This window comes from Mustela nigripes, chromosome 13 (genome assembly GCF_022355385.1).
Source record: "Mustela nigripes isolate SB6536 chromosome 13, MUSNIG.SB6536, whole genome shotgun sequence".
Lineage (NCBI taxonomy): Eukaryota > Metazoa > Chordata > Mammalia > Carnivora > Mustelidae > Mustela > Mustela nigripes.
In genome coordinates this window covers 99,475,565-99,496,432 of record NC_081569.1, presented here as the reverse complement: position 1 = coordinate 99,496,432, position 20,868 = coordinate 99,475,565, and the positions used below count along the sequence as shown (strand labels likewise).

Genomic DNA, 20,868 nt, shown 5'->3' with positions numbered 1-20,868 from the left:
TCTGGTTAGTGTGTTAGCACTGTGGAGTTGATCTCCACATGTCTGATGTCTGTCTCTCCCTTTTCTTTGCTCTTATCTAGAGCACTACACTGGCCTGCTTCCCTGTTCCCAGCCTATCTCCTCCCATACACCCCACAGTACTGTCACAGTAGGCTTTCTAGAAGACTCAAACAAGGTCCTCTGACATGTCACCCAGTGGTGCCCCCAGCCACCATGCTTTGATAAAACACATAGTTCTTCAAATGTGCCAGGTCACCTTGGTGCATGCTGTTCTCTCTGCATCATATGCTCTAGCTGTCCTTCCTACCTGGAAAATGCCCATTTCTTGTTGCAGACCACCATAACGCCCGCCTCTGTGAAACCGCCCTTGCTCCACTCAAGGAGTATCTTCTAATTGCCTCTTTAATGTCACCACTGTAATTACAACCTACCTCTATTGTGTCACTTGTACTGTATTTTCTTTTAAGCCTCCTTTACTAGAATGTGAGCTCCTTAAGGGCAGGAAATGGAACGTTACCCACATTTGCATCTCCATAGCATATTTTTTAGCATATGAACACTTAATAAATGTTTGTTGAATAATTGCTTTTCAGATGACAATTTTATTGTACTAGAGGTCAGATCTTCACTCCAAATATTCTTTACAACAAGAGTCAATTGATTCCCAAGGATTTGTGACATTGGGGGAAGGTCGGTAAAGCTAAAAATTTGGTGTAGTTTTGGCAAGTTGTGAAGTGAATGAAGTTATGAAGTCTATTATGGAAAAAATGGTAAGAACTATTCTTTGAGGGGAAAAGGCAACAACATCACTGAAGAATTTCTTGAATAATCAAAGAATAACTGCCCAACATTATGGCCTAGCTAAATTTATTCCTGTTTAAAATTGAAGGAGAAGGAGAGCTGTGTTCTAAGTCACTTCATTACAAATATTTTTTCTTAGCTTAATGTTGGAATAAATGTACTATCAAAATCATACTGATATTTTAAACTAAGGTGCAAATTCACACAAAATCTGTATAACATTGAGGGACATAATGTCCAGATGTAAATATAAGCTCACTAACAACAAACTGTCATTTGCAATTCCTGATATTTTTGTCTTTTCTTTGGTAGCACTAGGGTTCTTCCCTGGGTATGCTAGAAACTCAGGGTTGTCAATGGAGACATTTTAAGCAAACCAGAGCACCAAATAAAAGCACAAACACTTTTATTTTTAACAGTAGTGTTTTGTTACCATTTAGTGAAACAACAAATAAATACATTCATTGGCCACAGCTATACTTTTATGACCAGTTTGAAACTGACTGTATAGCTGAGAAACACTGTTAAACAATAAAAAAGGCAGCTATGCATAAAAAAGCCACTTTAACTATAAATTACATCTTTCATAAAACTACAACCAGCTATAATGAGTGGTAAGAGTCTCAAAATTAATGACCACCCAAATGAAACAATAAAAACAAGTACTGCTAATCACTGTAGAATTACACACTTAAGCAATGAAATTCACCATTCTAATTAACCGAAAAAGGTCTGAAATTGTCATCATGTGCTTCAGTGCAGGATGAGCAGGGAATCGGTAGCCCTTTGATTTCATCAACTCCTTCTTTCGAGACCAAACTTAAAGTGCTCCTAGTGCTTTGGAATTTTTAAGCAAATATTGGGCCAGAAGCTTATCTTTCTTTGTCTTTGGTGATGTATTATGGGAGATGTGTATAAGGAGACAAATGTAAGAATTCAGGTACCCTAGTTAGGGATAAGAAGAAATATACAAATCTGAAATTTGGAAGAATCCACAAATGCAGCTGAAAGAACCAAGATATTTTACCTGGAATTTTTTTTTTTTTTTAAAGTAATCTTTGCTTATCTGGTCAAATAGGAAAACTACCTAGGGAGGCCTTAGAAAAAATGTACCTTATTTACTTTGAACCCCAAGAAGTCACAGAGATAACAGGTAGACACCCAACATTATTAGGAAAATAAATAGTTTCTGAAAAGAAATGTAGTAACTGAAATTGTCCTCAAAATATACTCAGTTAAGTGCATGTTATGTTGTCATGTAAATACTAAGGTTAACTTCTGTACTATATACATTTTTAAAGAATTTGGTTACAACAAGAGAACTTATAAACAAACCCAAAGTAACATACCTGTAGGTTTATGCTTCTGATTGAGTTCAAAGTCATTTTGTATGATAAAAAGAAGGAATTTCTTTGGCTATGTACCAGCCTTTCAAAAGAGTGAAAGTATTAAAAATTTCATTTGTTCCTGTTAAACTTCTGTGAAGTTACTAAATAAGCAATTATTAAAACATTGAATGGTGTTTTTTTCCATCAAAATGTATATTAAGAATACAAATAAAACATAACTTTCTAATTAAAGTAGAAGACAGAAAAGGACAGTTGTATTAGTTCAGTTCTGAAGAAACAGATCAGCAGACAATTTTACATAGCTGGTCGTCCTTAAGCATGTTGTGACAACTTCCCAATGTTGCCTGTTCCCTTGGCATCTTGAGGTATTCAGCATCTACTTCTTTCTGTATAGATACTGGTAGAAAGTGCATTTTAAAATCCTTTATTACCTTAGCCTATCATATATATATATTTTTAGATTTGGGATAGGACATTCAAGACAGTTTTAATATAATTCTAGAAGTATTTCAATATTGTTAAACTTACCTAGTTAGTACCTTTGCGTCAGTTTGCTTATTCAGTGCTGGAATTAATTTGAATTAAATTTGATCTGGCTTTGCCCATTTACAAGATATAAAAACGGGAAAACTAAAGGAGGAATTATATGTCTTACGAAGTATTGCACTTGAGTTTAATGCAATAATGTATCATGATTTAATTTACCTGAGGACAATTCTGATTCAATAGGTACAATCAGCTATATCTTGTTCAGCTAAACCCAATGCTTTGAAAATGTACTCATGTTTTAACTTAGAATCGTACATTTTATGGATAATTCTTAAATGCATCTGTAAACTTGTTTAGTCCCAAGAAGTTTCTACCAAAATCTCCCTATGCAAAAATCACTATTGCTTTCTTGAAGAATCATGCTTAAACTACTACAGATATCTTAATCATACAAAATAATCACTTGACCAATTCTACTCAAAATAGCCACATAATTTTCACCGGTATACTTTCTTGAAGAAATGCCTGTGGCTTTCCAAAGAACACTGCCAGTCATCACTGAAAAGGATACTATGGTTGTTTAAAAAAAATGATTGAATAATTTCAGTTGGTATTTTACAATCATGCTTAAAAGAACTATCTTCAATGATTACATATATTTTAGATTTTAAAAAAGAATGATACATTGTTACGCCTTAATCCTGTGCACTGTTCACACTGTAAAATTTTTATTGGGTAAGAATTCTGCATAGAATACACCACTGAATATACAGGCTTTGATTTTTCATAGGAAAATTGCCTCCTAATTAGGTGTACAGTGTAATATCCTAGTGTGAACACTGGAGTGTGACTTTGGGGACCGCGGTGTACTCTTTGAGGACAAAGATAAAAGTGCAAATATGCAAATATGCATGTGATGTTCCAGAGTCAGGGTGTTTGCAGCCATCAAGTGCCTTAAGATCTAAACCTTTTCTCCCACTCCACACTTCCCATTTTACTTCGTTTTGCTATGAAGTCAAAAGTAACAGGTGTGTCCTCTGCTGAACACAGCCACATTTCCAGGCTTTGTTTTCAGTTGCGACAGATAATGGAATGTTTATGTAGGTGGAATTTAAACACATCGATTATACACGTTCATGTAAGACAATGGCGGAATCACATCTCGGTAATGCTCTCAGTTTTGTGGTGTTACATACAAGCTATGGTGATTGCTCATATCTAAGTTGCTACAAGTAAACAGCAATGGAGCAGTATCTGTCACAGGTCCATTCAGGTGGGGAGAAACTGTGTAACTGTTGCTGCCACACCCAGTCATGGTGCCGTACCAGCCCAAACCTTGCGAATTCGATAAACTGCAACAAGAAAAGAAAAGGCGAAAAGGCCATAGGATGGTGATCAGAATATAGGTCACATTGGCATTTTTAGCATTCAGTGACTTTTATAATATAAAAAGTTAGTATCAAATATGTTGAAATATGGTTTTTGCCAAATAATGTAATTGCTTTCTATAAAATGTAATGACTTTTATCTAATATCCTTGATTTTATAACACATATTACAAAAGAATAAATACATCAGAATTAGAACTTGATTATCAGATAATAATATAGTGCTTATTAAGGACGAGACTCTTTTTTAGGACATGTTTGTGTGTGTATATATATAATAATGTATATACATGCACATACCCTATTTAATCTTCACAACAATCTTATAAGATAAACTCTATTACCACTATTTTACAGAGGAAGAACAGACTAAAAAATAAGGGTTAAGGAACTTGTCCAGTGAAGTGAGAATTGCAGAAAATGCTATTCTCTAGCTCAAAGCATTATGGAGATATGCATTTAAGCTTTCACTTAAAAGTGCCCTGTTACACAGCTAATGGTACAGAGCCGCAATGGTTTTAGAATAAGAACGACACAAGATTTTCTATGGCCACTAAGCTTCCTGAGAGTTTCATCCAGGATTTCTTGGTGGGTTTTGAATAGCACTATAAAAAAGGAAACATAATCACTCTAATCTTATTCCTTCCCTGTTCATCAACCCCTACCAGCTCTGAACCAACACAGAATCCTGAAATGAGATGGTCCCATTTTACACACAGGGGCATTTCCCAAATAAAGGTAATATATGGGCTTAGAGTCCGATGACAGTTCTTTATAGTATAGGTCCCGCTTTGCATGTAACGCCTAATGCTCTAAGATCCAGGTTAAATGATCTTATTTACTGACATATGGCACCCAATCTACCTTTCTCATATTTGAGTTAAAGCTTAGGTTAGTTCTTGTCAATCTATTCAGTACTAATTGAGTACATCTACCTTCCTTCTCTTGAACTTCCCAGTCTTGGCAAGTCATCATCACTATCGTATCGTCTTGGATTGTCGAAAAAGTAAGCTCTGGAACTGTAATTGTGACTATTTATCATGCCAGCAGGTGCCTGTGAACAAAGTATTAAACAGCATATGAATGTTTCTTTTCAACTAAGAAAGGAGGCTGAGATCTAGAATGCTTTTTAGTTTCAAGCTTTGCCCAAAAAAACCCCAGAAAATTGATATAAACTTTCCATTATTTTTATAAAAATAAGGGGAACAGGCATTGGGGAATATTATGATATCATACCAAATTCTGGTTTAATCTCTGCGCCCGGAAAAAGAGTACCACTGACCATGCTGGTACATGTTCCCACAGAAAGAGGACCATTCCAAATACTATATACTCTTCTCCACTTATGTCTTCAAGATGAGCCTGTAAGCAGAGTATGACAGGGCCATTTTTAAACCTTTTTTTTTTTTTTTTTATAAGCAGTCACCCGCCACAGTTAATTTGTTTCAGGTAGGGTAAGTTAAAACACACCAACTATAGGCACATAAATCTCTAAATTCATTTTCCATAGTTTGTGGTTTTATGTCCTTTAAAGGACATAAAAATGCTTTGATGTTAAGTAAAATAAAAAGTTATTAACTTTTTCAATGCATCAGTTTGTGAAAATATTTTTAGTACATGGGTAAGTTGAAATGATCTCATTTCTAGACTCCACAGTCTGAAGAGAGTTATAAGAGACGACTGGTTCTAGCTACTACATAGCTAACCAAATAGCACCTACTGAGTCACACCTGTCGAGAAATGTCACATGTTAAGTGCTCAGCCCCACTACTATTTAAAAATATGCTTTGGGGCAAAAAAGGAGAATGCTCTGGGGCCTAAACTTCATATTGAATTTGCTTTTACTCTGCTAGCTGTTGGGTGAGAGAAGAGGCAAAAGGAGTGAACAGAATCTGCCAGCTGGAACTACAGGTGAAAATTTCACTACAGGTGAAAAAAAAACCAAAAAAACCAAAACCAAAAACGAAGAAAATTCCTTTTCTTTAGAAAGGTAACTGAAATTCTGATAAAATGGTATTCCAGAATGTCTTAAATTCAGCACAAAGTTATATTAATGTAAAGACATGACATGAAGCTATGTCAAACTGCACTTTTAGGAGGGGGATGGAGAAAGCTGGGAGGTGAAATATGATAGCTAAAGCACCAGAAATTACTAGAACAAACACCTGGACACCCAGAAACTATGAATGCTCTCCCATGATCATGACTGATAACACCAGCTTTTCAGAAAAGATCCTTATTTAAATATCTAAAACCAAACCAAATATTTAGGTTATATGTAGGTCTTGGGTTTGAGAGAATAAATTTCATCCTAACAAGTTAAAAATATACCCATATTCACTAGCTAATGACAGGCAGTCAATTTATCTAGAGATAGTTCAACACTATCCTTGAAAAAATTAGTAAAATATAGGGTTATGACTAATAAATAGGTTTATGGCCCTATTAGTATTGTCCACAAAAAGAAAAGAAAATACTCCTTTGGGAGAAGTTCTCTCTGAAGAATGATTTTAAGTGACACATGTAAATGAGGATCTTTAAGCATAAACTTTAAGTATGGTTATTGTTATAACCAGAGGTAAATGTTTGGAAGTCAAACACTTAAAATAGTCTCTTGGTTAATGCTAATTTCATTATTATATTATTAGATTAGCAATACATGATAGCTACTTACCTTATCTGAAAGATTATCCCAGCCATAATTAAATGGACTTTCTAATGTATCCTGAGATATGGTGATCACCACCAAATTATAACAAGCTCTCGAAGAGTAGAGAAGAATGACTACAGAGCCTACGACAACAGTCTGGCACAGAGACATACCCTAGAAGAGAGAAAATTCGTCATCATAGCACTCCACACATTTGTCACAAGCTGTTCATCCACATTCAACAGAATCACCTCTTGTAGAGGTGAGCTCATTGAGTGAGCACTTGGTGGAATAAACTCTTGGTTATTCTCCTTTGCAATTCCTATCCTATCCAAAATCACAACCTAAACTTGTGTTTAAACTACCCTATTAATACAAATAAGTTATTTGCCAACTTGGCCAATGGTAGCTGGAGGAAGATTTTGTCCTGCCATGATTACCTTACTCCCTAATATGTGAATAAATAAATTGGTGAAATTGATATTAAGAGAAGTAGTTTAGTCATAATGAGAAAAGAATAGGAAATAGAAGAAAAAGAAATAGAAATAGAGGAAATTCCATTTCATACACTTAATTTCTAATGAGATACAAAATTAGAATAGAAATACAGCTCCTATGTTATTTGCTTCATTCTATTAAAGACTTGATGTAAGTCCCTTATTGAAGTCATTATGTTGACAACAAAATGATGTTGGCACTCAAATGCACTTTTTCAAATCCACAATATTTTAATACCAAGACTTCTGTTGTTTCCCCAAATAGGAAACCTTATAATTTATTACTTAGTCACAATTTAGTAGTCACACTCAACTCGACTGTGCATTCTGGAAAAAGGTGCAGTATCACCTTTTCACAGGGATTATTAACCTGGGGTCTATATTTCAATATATTTGGTTTCCTTTGTAATCCTATTTATCTTATGCATTAAAAACATTATTCTGAGAAGTGACACAATTGCCAAAGAGATGTACTGCAAAAAACACCCAGTGTGGTGTTTTGGACGTTTGTGTTCTGGTTGTCACATGGTGGCATTTAGCACACAAGGGCAGGGCAGGCTAGATGATCCACAATTCACAGGAGAGTTCTCCACATGAGAGAATTCCTCTCTAACCTTCTCTAACTTTCCAGGGTCCTCTTAGAAATTCATGAAGATGAAAAACCTGTTTGTAATGATCTGAGCAAAAACCCAATTGTTTAATATATAAAAAATGTTTATGTTTGCATAGTTTCAATAGATGCCAACATTTCCAGACACACATATAACATGTAAACTGAGGGAAATTTGTAATTTGTTTTGTTCAGAACTTTACCAAGAATGGCCAAAATTTGGAAAATTGTGATACAGACAGCAATACTGTGTGTGGTGTGTAAGTCACTAACACAATACCCTGTAACAGTCTGTGTTTTTAGCTGTCCCATTCAGTTTCTGTGTACAGATAACAAGCATCTGACATCATGCCCCCAAATTTACATATTGAAATATTGGTCAATTGCTTTCCTTTTATTTCCTCTTTATACCCAGGGCAATTATGTTGAATTTTTGAAGTTATTTGTGTAGGCAGATTAATAAATTGTTAATTGCAGGATAGAAAGAGTTTATTAAAAATACTTATCAGAGGGGTGTGCTGGGTTTGATAGGATTGAGAACCATTATTATAACTTACTTCTTTATAAGAACAACACATTTTAGGGGCATATGAGAAGAAGAACTAAAAGATAAAAGATACCTTGAAAGATGTTGAGAGAGTACCTTTTTAAGCTTAGTCACTACCATAACAAAAAGTGTGTGTGAAAATAAATAAAACCCTAGCAAGATTAAAATTCTCTAAAGTTAAGTCTAAAATTTTCTACGGTGTGCACTTTTATTTTTGTGAATCCCCCCAAAAACTGAAAAAAAAAGCTAATCTACTAAAAAAGCTAATCTAAAACCAATCCAGATCCAATTTTAGAAGTACTGTATTATTAAAGAAACACTGAGTAACACAAACTTAGAATGCTGTAAGCATTACCATTCTTTAAAATAATCATAAATAAATTTACAGAGGAATAAAATGACCCCTAAATGGGCTTGATCCCAGACATCATATAGAGAGATTCTGCTTATACTTATAAGTACTATAAAAACTAAAAAAAATAAGACTGCTAGAAAAGAGCAAAGAATCAATAACACTGAGGTAATTAATAAAACAAGATTACAGACAAATTACATACATATAACAATGAAAGAAGCCTACTAATTTAGAAAACAAAAGAAGATTCTTCCTGCAAAACACAGAATTACAAAACAAAAGAAAGTAAAAAAGGATTCTGCAACATGGAAGCTGTTGTCAAAAGCTAAAGAAAATCTTCCTAAAATGGATGGAGTCGTAACATAACAATTCCACTTCGGAGCAGTCCTCAAGGTCTTATTTTCCTTTCCTCTAGCCCTGCTCTTTTCCGGAAATTCCACACCAGACAAGGAAGGAAGAGTTACACCTCACTCCAGGATGTCGATTACTAATATATTGCTATGTATATCATTGACTATAGTTCAATTTTGTTTACAGGTATTTTTAAATGCAGGTATACAGAAATTTCAACTTATCATTCAGAGTTTTGACAAATGCGTATACACCAATATAACCCAAATTTCTACCAAAATAGAGAACATTGCCATCATGCCAGAAAGTTCCTCATACCTCTTCCCCATCAGCCAAACCCTCAAAGGCATATACTCTCCTGCTTCTGTTTTTATAACTTAGTTCTGAACTTCAACTAAATGGGACCATTGAATATGAACTCTTTTGTAGGTTTCATTCAGTCAGCATAATGTTTTCTGCTTCATGTATGTTGTTGGATGTTTCAGTAGTTTGGTCTTTGTATTGCTCAAGTGGTTGATTAGAATGACCAACTCCTCCTGGTTTGCTCAAGAAAGTCCCACATCCCAGAAAACTTCTCAGCCGCAGAGAAACCAGGACAGTTGACCACACTAATTCTACTAATTAGATGAAATTGTTTATATGAGAGTTTCATCTGTTGATGCACAGTTTCTACAAACATTCTTATACAAGTCGTTTTGTGGACATGTCCTTTCACTTCTTTGTGGTAAATACCTAAAAATGGAATTACTGGATCATATGTAGGTATAAGTTCAGCTGTATAAGAAACTGTCAGATCTTTTTCCAAGATGGAGGTACACTTTTACACTTCCAACAAAGTACGAGAGTTCCAGTTGCTCCACATCCTAGAGAACAACAGGGTTTTTCAAGCTTTCTAATTTTAGCCATGCTGGTAGATGTATAGTTGTATCTCATTTTGGTTTTAATTTGCATTTCCCCAATGACTTATTGGCCATTTGTATATCTTCTTTATGAAAAATCTAGTCATATCTTTGACCACTTCTAAATTGGGTTATCTTTTTTTTTTTTTTTTTTTTTTTGAGTTGTAGGAGATCTCTATATATGCTGGAAATGAGTCCCTTGTCAGAAATATGTATTGCAAATATTATCTTGAAGTCTGTGCTTTGCCTTTGCATTTTCTTAGTCTTTTCTTTGGATGAGAAATTTGAACTTTTAATTAAGCTTAATCTATCAATTTATTCCTTCTGAATACTTTCTATGACCTAAGAGATCTTTGCTTACTCCCAAGTTATAAAGATGTTTTTCTGTGTTTACTTCTAAAAGCTTTAGAGTTTTTTCATTTATATTTAGGTCTATGATTCATTAAAATTTTTTTTTATATGAATATAGTATGAAATAAAGTTAGGGGTTCATTTTATTTCATTTAGATACTCAGTTTTTACAGCTTCATTTGTTGAAAAGCTCCCATTTCCCCTTTGGATTGCTTTAGCACCTTTGTCATAAATCAAAAGACCTTATAAATGTGAATTGATTTCTAGCTTTCTATTCTGTTCCATTGATCTGTTTGCCTCTTTTATGCTAGTCACACAGTCTTAATTATTGTAGCTTTATACTAAATTTCAAAGCCATGTAGTGTAAGTCCCTGCTTTTTCAGGGTTTCTTTCTGCATTGTTCAGTATAATAGCCTTTAGCTTCATGTGAGTATTTACATTTAAATTAAATTAAATTATTTATTTACTTGAGAGAGAGAACACACTCACACACATGAGGGGCAAGAAAGGGCAGAGGGGGGAGTGGGAGAACCAGAGAGCCCACCAAACAGGAAGTCTGACATAGGGCTTGATCAGGTTCTGATCTCATCAGGATCTTGAGATCAGAACCTGAGCCAAAGGCAGATATTTAACTGACTGAGCCACCCAGGCACTTCCTGTAAGGGACTCTTAACTATAGGGAACATACCAAGAGTGGCTGGAGGGGAGATGGGTGGGGGAGAAGGGGTAACTGCATGATGGGTGTCAAGGAAGGCATGTGATATAATGAGCACTGGGTGTTATATGCATTTGATGAATCACTGAACTCTACCTCTAAAAGCTAATAATATATTATATGTTAATTAATTGAATTTAACTAAAAAAATTAAAAATTAAATTATCAACTCCTCTTTCACAATAGCAACATTTCAAATGCTCAGTAGTTACATATGGCTTGTTACAATACTGAATAATGCAGATATAAAATATTTTCATCACACACAAAGTTCTACTAGGAAGCACTACTTTAAAAGAATTTTTAGGGGCGCCTGGGTGGCTCAGTGGGTTAAAGCCTCTGCCTTCGGCTCAGGTCATGATCCCAGGGTCCTGGGATTGAGCCCTGCATCGGGCTCTCTGCTTAGCAGGGAGCCTGCTTCCTCCTCTCCCTCTGCCTGCTTCTCTGCCTACTTGTGATCTCTATCTGTCAAATAAATAAATAAAATCTTAAAAAAAAATAAAAAAAATAAAAGAATTTTTAGGTCATTTTCATTTCCACATACATTTTAAAATAAAATTGCCAATTTCTGTTTTTAAGAACCACATGGTAGAATTATGATTAGGATTGTTTTGAATCTGTAGATCATTTTGGGGAAAATTGCCATCTTAACCATACTGCATCTTCCAATCCATGAACAATGGTATCCACTGATTTAAGTCTTCTTTAGTTTCTGTCAGCAATATTTTGTAGTTTTCAGTATAGAGGTATTGTTTTTTGGAAAATTTGTTCAAAGTATTTTGGTTTATTTGATGCTAATATAAATGGGGTTATTTTTTGAATTTCATCTTTTAATTGTCTGCTTTTGATATATGTATAAATACAATATAATTTTGTATTTTGACCTTGTATACTGAGAACTTGCTACATTCAAATTTCTAGTAGTTATCTAGTTATTTAAATATTAAGTTTTAAAAGATGTTTTATATAAACAATTCTGTTGTCTGCACTTAGAGACATTTTTACTTTTTTATTTCCAATTTTATAACTTTGTTTCTTTTTTTTTTTTTTTTTTGCTTGTTTTCTTGGAATATTGAATAGAAGTGGTGAGAATGGGCATCCTTGCTTTGTTTTCTATCCTTTAAGTATGATATACTTTTCCATACTTTAATTATGATATTGATTGTAAGTAGTTATAGAAGGTATTTTATCAGATTGAGGAATATTCCTAGTATTCTTTATATTCTTTATTCTGCTTTTTTTTTTTAATCATAGAGGGTGCTAAATTTTGTCAAATGCTTTTTCTACATCTATTCAATTTATTATTTTTTTTCTCCTTGTTTTCTTAATGTAGTGATTTAAATTGATTGGTTTTTAAATGTTAAACCAATGCTGCATTCCTGTGATAAATTCTACTTGGTCATGATTTATTATTCTTTTTATATGTTGCTGAGATTCTGCATCTTTAAGTATAAGGGACAATAGTTTGTAATTTTTATTTGTTTTGTAAATCTTTGTCAAAGATTTGATACCAAATCTTTGGTATCAGTAATGCTGTCCTCATTATGTATGTTGGAAAATGTTCCTTCCTTCTCTATTTTCAAAAGAATTTGTTTAATATTGCTATTATTATTTTTTTAAATATTTGATAAAATTAACCAGCGAAACCATCTAGCCCTAGAGTTTTCTTTGAGGGAAATTTCTGATAGCAACTTAGATTTCCTTAAGAAATTTAAGGGCTATTCAGATTTTATATTTTGTCTTCTAACAATTTGTTAAGTTGTATTTTTAAAGTAATTTTCCATTTCCTCTAAGTTGTCAGATTTACCCACAAAGGGTTGTTCATAACATTCCTTCATTTTTCTTTAATGCCTAGTAAGATCTATAGTGATATTCCCTCTTTCATTCATGGTATTGGCAGTTTGTGTTTTCACTCTGCTTTTTTCTGTACATGAGATTTTTTTATATATATATATTCACTATTAACTTTTGGCTTTAATTTCTTTATTGTTAATTTTCTGATTCACTTATTTCTATTATCTTTACTATTGCAGTCCTTCCACTTATTTTGTCTCTCTCTCTTTTTAAAAATTTTCCTAGTTTCCCCTTGTAGTTTCTAAGGTGAATTCTTAGGTCACAATTTTATATATTTCTTCTATTCTAATATATAGTATTTAAAGTTATATTTTTCTCTTCAAGCACTATTTTAGCAGCATCCTACAATTTTTGGTGTATTATATTTTATTATCCTATATGAAATCTTTTCTTTTCTTTTCTTTTTTTTTTTTTTTAAAGATTTTACTTATTTGTCAGAGATAGAGCACAAACAGTGGGAGTTGCAAAGAGGGAGAAGCAGGCTCCCTGCTGAGTAAGAAGCCTAGTGCAGGACTTGATCCCAGGACTCTGGGATCATGACCCGAGCCAAAGGCAGATGCTTAACCAATGAGCCATACAGGCATCCCTATGTGAAATATTTTCTAATTTCCTTTGTGATTTCTTTTATGTTGATGACCATTTCCATGCTAAAGTGGAAGAAATGTGTGTTCTCCAGTTAGTGAGAGTCAATTAGCTTAAGGGTGTTGATAGTACTGTTTAGATTTTTTTTTTTAAGATTTTATTTATTTATTTGACAGAGATCACAAGTAGGCAGAGAGACAGGCAGAGAGAGGAGGAAGCAGGCTCCCTGCCAAGCAGAGAGCCCGATGCGGGGCTTGATCCCAAGACCCCGAGATCATGACCTGAGCCAAAGGCAGAGGCTTTAACCCACTGAGCCACCTAGGCGCCCCAGTCTCTACTTTTTAATGGGAGTGTATTTTTTGAATACAACTAGTTATATGTTTGGATTTAGATTTTACATTTTACTGTTTGTTTTCTGTTTGTCCCTCTTGTGTTTTGTTGTTGGTGTTGTTTTTCCTCGGTCTCTTACTTGTGTTCTTTTGTGTTAATTGAATATTTTTAAGAATTCCATTTTAACTTATCTATTGGATTTTTAACTACACTTCACTAGTTTTTGTTTGTTTGTTTTGTTTTGCCTTAAGTGGTTGCTCTAGGGCAGTAGTTCTTAAAAAGTGTGTTCCAGTGACCTTAAGATTAAAATCAATATGATAAAAAATACTGAGATGTTATTTACCTATTGTACTCTAATTCTTTTTAGAACACTGAGATGTTATTTACCTATTGTACTCTAATTCTTTTTAGAACACACAGCAGGCTACATGATAAGTGATGTCAACGTTTTGTGTACATGTGTATTCTTGTGTTTTCTAGAATTCCTGTTATAATAGAATTAAGGTGTAAATATGTGCACTTTCAGAGATGAACTCTGCGTGTTCTCTTACTTTTACTGGGCTCTTACTAGTTTTCTTTGGTTATACCTGTCATATCTGCTAAAACCTTATTATCATCCAATGTGTAGTTATTTTGAAATCTTGTATCTCCGTGGAAATATCAGGAATAGGTATTCCTGATAGATTTGTTTTACAATATTTAAGAGTTTTAAAAAATTTAAAATTTGGGGCACCTGGGTGGCTCAGACCTTGAGCGTCTGCCTTTGGCTCAGGTCGTGATCCCAGAATTCTGGGATTGAGCCCTGCCTCAGGCTCCCTGCTCAGCGGGAAGCCTGCTTCTTCCCTTGCCTGCTGCTCCCTCTCTGGCTGCCTCTGTCAAATAAATAAAATCTTTAAAAAAAAATTTAAAATTTGATATTAAATGCATTTTAAAAATTAATCACATTTTACTCTAAAGTGAAAACATATTTTTTCATAGTTAAGAATGGATTATTGACTTAAGAATGGGGAATTATTTTTTAATGGATAAGAGTTTCAGTATGGGGTAATGAAATGTTCTGGAGTTAGATGGTGGTGATGGTTGTATAACAATATGAACCTATTAAATGTCACTGAACTGTACACTTAAAAATGAGTACAATGGTAACTTTTATGTTATGTATATTTTGCCACAATAAAAAAATATATTTCTCAACACACAATGACCCTGTTTACCTCTAAGATGCTGAGAAAGATGAAAGTGATTAGAATTCTGTGACTCAATAATGAAAAGAATCTACCTCAAAGGAACTGGAAGAAACTGACTTGTTTTATCAAATAAAATGTGATGAAAACTTTCTTTCAATTATCAACATTGGATAATTTACCTTATTGTATCTTCTATGAGAGAAGCTTTTTGAATAGTATTATGGCCCAATGAGGCTGCAGCATCATTTTGAGACCAGTCGATCAGAGTTTAAAGGCAAAAGGAACTGAAAATTTAAATGCAGGCGTGGTGAGCACTTTAAATAACAAAAATTATTTTTATAACCTTACAAACTAGGAATGAAAAAGCCATTCAAACATATCACAGACTACACTATTATATTGCTCTAATATATGGCATTCGCTATCCATTGGCTGAGAAACCACACATGGTAGCTGAGAAACCACTAAAGTCTTAATAGAGTTGATATTGCTGAATGCCTACTGGATGGGAAGTCCATTCAAGAAATTATGGCATTGCCTTTTTCCAATAATACAGAAACTCATTGATTTAAAGATATAACTGAAAACAAGGAGTGATTTAATACCTTGTCTACAGATTTATATTTATATTTATATTTATATTTTGCCAGATTTATATTTTTGTCTTACAAAAATTAGCAAGACTAATTTTGTTTCTATTTGTCTGGTGTCAGCCCCAGTTAATCATCCAGGGAGATATTCTTTTATCTTAATGTCTGAGAAGAAACATAAGTGGCTGAAATATTCAAAGTGTTGAAAACTCTTCTGATTGTTTATTGCAGGTCAACTGTGTTGATATGTTCACTAATGGTACAAAAGCAATGGTAAATAAAATGTCTGGGCCTTAGCACAAATCAAATCAGTGGCCCAAACTGTATCGTATTCTTTTCTGACATGCGTTCCCAATTAAAAAAGGAAGTCAGTTTCACTTAAGAATATCCTTGAAGCAGTGAAAATATTTATTAGTCACCAACCCTAGAGTATGTGTCTATTTAATACTCTGTGTGATTAGATGAGCTATTTAAAGCAATTCTCCTGCATGTTGAAGTATAGTGGTTGTCTTGAGTCAAAGCACTTATGTGGTTGTTTGACTTTTGAGCAGAAGTAGCCACTTTTCTCACAGAACACCATTTTTGACTTAACAAACAACTATGGAAGACAAATGATGGTTTCTCAGACTTGGTTGTCGGGTATACATTCTTTTGAAAATAAATGAAATGAGCCTTTCACTTCAAGGAAAATATCCAACACTATTGCCAACAGTGAAATATAAATTTTCAAATTGAAATTAGAATTTTTGAAAACTTGCAAGCACTTTTGTTCGTGGTAAGACTGGCATGGCGGCTTCTGAAAACTTAAAAACTTTTCTGATTGGATTGGAGGTAATATTAAGGTGATTTTGAATATTGTCCAATGAAATGTATCATCATTTTGAAGATCTGTGAGCACTCTCTTTAAATGATCCATGCATGATGTTACACAATCATTCAAAGTGCAAGATAGACCAATGGTAGTACAGAAAGTCCACTAATATGGTTTTAGATTCCACATGGCAACTAACCTTTAAGAAACCTCCCCTTCAGATGTTTGGTGTAGTATTAGAGAAGAATATCCACAATCATTTGAAAAGGTTATTAAAATTCTCTTCCATTTTTCAACTACATATATGTGTGAGGATTTTCTTCATATACTTCAACCTAAATGACATACCACAACAGACTGAATGCAGAAGCAAACATGAAAATCTACCTGTCTTCCATTAAATTAGAAATTTAAGAGATTTACAAAAGGTAAAGCAATGTTGATCTTCTAATTTATTTTTGTTTTGGAAAACAGTTATTTTTCATAAAAACATGTTAATACAATGGATTTATTATTGTTATTTTAAATGAATTAATAATGAATATTTTTAGATTTTCTCAATTTTTACTTCTAATAATGAATATATAAGTAGATATAATCTATATAAACAATAGCTCTTTAGAGTTCTCAATAATTCTCAGGGTTGTAATGGAGTCTTGAGACTAAAAAGTCTGAGAACAACTACTCTAGAAATTATAATATATATCCTCAACTTTTCATGGTCTAAGTAAAGTTAATATCATACCACTTGAACTAAAATGTAAGGACTTTGTAACCATATGGATACATTTATCCCCTGTCCTTTAAGCTATAGTTGCTATGTGTTGTTATATACTATTATAGAGAATTATATATGTACATATATAAACCTCTCATTATAAGTTTTGCTTTGCACAGTCATATTTCTTTTTTAGAAATTAAGAACTTATATTTACCCACATATTTACTATTTCTTGTATTCTTCATTCCTTCCTGAAGAGATGAAATTCAAGCTGACTTTATTTCCCTTCAGTCTGTAGAATTTTCTTAACATTTCTTATAATGCAGGTCTCCTGGTAACTAACCCTCTTAGTTCTATAGAAGATGTTTTTATTTTTTCATCATTCTTTATATTCTTTATAGTTTGATTTGATACAGATTTCAGACTTGACCACATTTTTTCCTTCAGCATGTTAAAGATGTTTCCATGTCTTCTGGTCTCCTTTATTTCTGATAAGTGATTTATCTTTTGAATCAATGTTCCTTTATGTAGGTGTCATTTTTTCTCTGCTTTGAAGACTTCCTTTTTATTTTTGGTTTTAAGAACTTTGATTATAAGGAATATAGGTGAGACTTTCTTTATCCTAATTGGGGGTTGCTGAGCTTCATGAAACTGTAAATTTATGTCTTTCATCAAAATTGGAAAATTTCACTCATTATTTCTTCAAATATTTTTTTCCAACTTCATTTTCTCTCTCTTTTCCTTTGGGGATTCCACTTACACTTACTTAGGTCCTGAGACTGTGTTCATTTTATTATCTTCTTTCCACTCACCCTCCTCTATTCTTCAAATTGGATAATTTCTGTTGATTTAAGTTCATTGACTTGTTCTTCTTTCCTCTCCTACCTGCTGTTAAGTCACCCAACTGGTGACTTTTTAATTTTAAATATTGTATTTTTTAATTCTAGAATTTATTTTTATAGTTCCTATTTTCTCCTGAGATTTCCTATTTATTTATCAAAGTATATTTTCCTTAAGCATACTTGAGCATATGAGAAAATATTTGTCTGATATAGCCAACATCTAAGTCATCTGGAAGGGGGAATTGCTTCCAATGATTGCTTTTTGCTCTGAGAGTATGAGTTGTATTTTTCCAGTTTCTTCATATAGCCAGTAACCTTGGATTGTTTTTTGGATCTTGCAAATGACATGTTTTAGAGAGTCTGGATTCAGTTATATTCTTCTGAAAAGTGTTGTGTTTTTTTTTTCTTTTTCTTTTCCTTTTTTTTTTTTTTTTTTTTAAGCAAAAATTAACTCGGCTAGACTCAAATCCCAAACCATGTAAGCATGGATGGCAGTTGAAATATCCTTAACTTTGATGCTTGAGTACTGTACTGCTCATATGTAGTTCAGGTAGCAGATAAAAACTTGGCAGAATTTGTCATCAGAATTTGTAGCTTCCTCTACCTGGGTGTCCTCTTCTTGATATTTCCCACATTTTCCATCTGTGGTAGTTACTTGAATTTTGTCTTCTGATTCTTCAAACAAGTAAAACAGAGGTTTTCTCTTCAATTTTTGACTGCCCCATGGATGAGAACTTTCCTCAGGCTAGAAGCTGTAAAAAACAGGAAACTTACTCAATGTCATTTCCTTCTTCTAAGTAGTTGCTCTCCAGTGCCTTCAGTGTTATATTTTGTCCAGAATTTATCATTGCTATCTGTGGATGTTTTGTCCAATAGAAGCTACTCAACCATTACCAGAAGCTGAATCCTACATATATTTTTTGAAACAATCTCGCAAATGCTATTTCCATTTGGAATTACAATGCCAAACTAAGCAACAATAAGAGGAAAAGTAATAACAAAAATGCCAAACTAAACATCAATGATAAGAAAACAAAGTAATGATAATTAGTAAATTAAAAAATATACAGTTAATCCTTTAACAACAGATTTGAACTGCATGGGTCCACTTATATACAGGTTTTTGTTTGTTTGTTTTAAACTCAGTATTATAAATGTATTTTCTCTTCCTTATGATTTTCTTAAAAGATCTTTTTTATTTATTCATTTGACAGAGCGAGAGCATGAGTGAGAGGACAAGCAGGGGGCAGAGTCAGAGGGAATGGGAGAAACAGGCTTGATCCCAGGACGCCAGGATCATAACCTGAGCTGAAGGCAGACATTTAACCAACTGAGCCACCTAGGCACCCCTTACTTATGATCTTCTTAATAACATTTTTCTTTCCTCTAGTTTACTTTATTATAAGAAAACAGTATATTAATACATATAATATACAAATAAAGTATGTGTTAATAGACTGTTTATATTAGTCAACAGTAGGCTATTAGTAAATTTTTGGGGAGTCAGTGTGTCACCTATACTTAAAAAGAAACAAAGGCATTAGAAGACATTTTAGGGGATTCAAAAGTTACATGTGGGGCGCCTGGGTGGCTCAGTGGGTTAAGCTGCTGCCTCCAGCTCAGGTCATGATCTCAGGGTCCTGGGATCGAGTCCCGCATCGGGCTCTCTGCTCAGCGGGGAGCCTGCTTCCCTCTCTCTCTCTGCCTGCCTCTCTGTCTACTGTGATCTCTCTCTGTCAAATGAATAAATAAAATCTTTTAAATAAAAAAAAAAGTTACATGTGGGTTTTTTTTAAAGGATTTATTTATTTATGAGAGAAAGAGAGAGCATATGAGTGGGGGAAAGGGGTAGAGGGAGAGTGAGAGAGAAATCTCAAGCAGACTCCCCACTGAGCAGAGTCCCAACACAGGGCTTGATCCCAGGGCCCTGAGATCATGACTTGAGCCAAAATCAAGAGTCAGCCACAGGCACACTGTCATACTTTGGTTTTATGTGGAGATCAGTGCCCCTAATCCCTCTATTGTTCAAGGGTCAACAGAATTTTGATAATAATAAGATCTAAACAGTTTCAAAAATAGTTTCATGCTGCAGAGACAAATTAGATTTCTGTCTCCTATGGATTTTTAAAAATGGGACAAGTGTGTGGTGGGTCTACTCAGCAACAGAATAAGAAGTAAGACTTGGGGTATAAGTACTGGAGTAATGAAGACAGCAAAGTAAAGAAGTGCTACAACTTAAGATGGATAGAGTAAAGCCTCATAATTCAGAAGAGAAATTAAAGCAAAATATCAGGAAAGTGGTAATCATACCATTATAGAGGATGGTGCAGCCTCTATTTCTCTAGCAGCATCCTCTCCAAATTCTGGTTAAATTGTATTTCGGGGAGGTGGAAGAGAGACACCCATAGTATTTTAGCCTATTTCTTCAATTATGGCTTAAATTATCATAACCCACTGCCTGGGTTTTATAGGATCACCTTGTCTGCATGTAAGATCAGAAATATCAGTAAAATTGAATATTACTGTGTCTCTGCAAGATGCTGATGCTGTTTCCCATTCCAATACATTAAATTGATATGGATAAAGGGTTGAGTGAACATTGGATACAAAGGTTTACATAGTAATTAAAACAGGAATTCAGGAGAGAGAGAGAATGCATTATTTGCAAATGGTTGACTGGGCTAGGAGACAAGCTGATCTAATACTAAGTATCAGACAATGATTCCTTTTATACTCTTACCTAAATATAAAATTGGGCATGTCCCTGACCAAAGAGATAAACCTAAAAGTTTAACTTTTATTTCCACCATGACTTTGAGTGGTCTTTTATACAGATAACCCCAACCTATCATTACAGGGGCTAAGCATCAACATTGGTTTAAACTTTTTGTGCTGATAAAGTTATTTTATCCATTAAAAATGATATACGTTCTACAGTCTTATAAATAT

The 20,868-nt window shown here is 33.8% G+C and overlaps 1 protein-coding gene across 1 annotated transcript in view; it reads right to left on the bottom strand.

The window, feature by feature from the left end:
• Positions 1–453: 453 nt before the first annotated feature.
• The window catches only part of GPR137C (G protein-coupled receptor 137C), a 66,056-nt gene continuing 45,641 nt past the window's right edge, over positions 454–20,868 (bottom strand). The window contains exons 4-7 of the mRNA XM_059373212.1: positions 6,702–6,851; positions 5,264–5,389; positions 4,963–5,081; positions 454–3,991 (exon numbers count right to left, since the gene is read on the bottom strand). Of these exons, the coding sequence (XP_059229195.1) occupies positions 3,814–3,991; positions 4,963–5,081; positions 5,264–5,389; positions 6,702–6,851 (573 nt within the window). The 3' untranslated portion in view covers positions 454–3,813. The remainder of the gene's footprint in view (positions 3,992–4,962; positions 5,082–5,263; positions 5,390–6,701; positions 6,852–20,868) is intronic.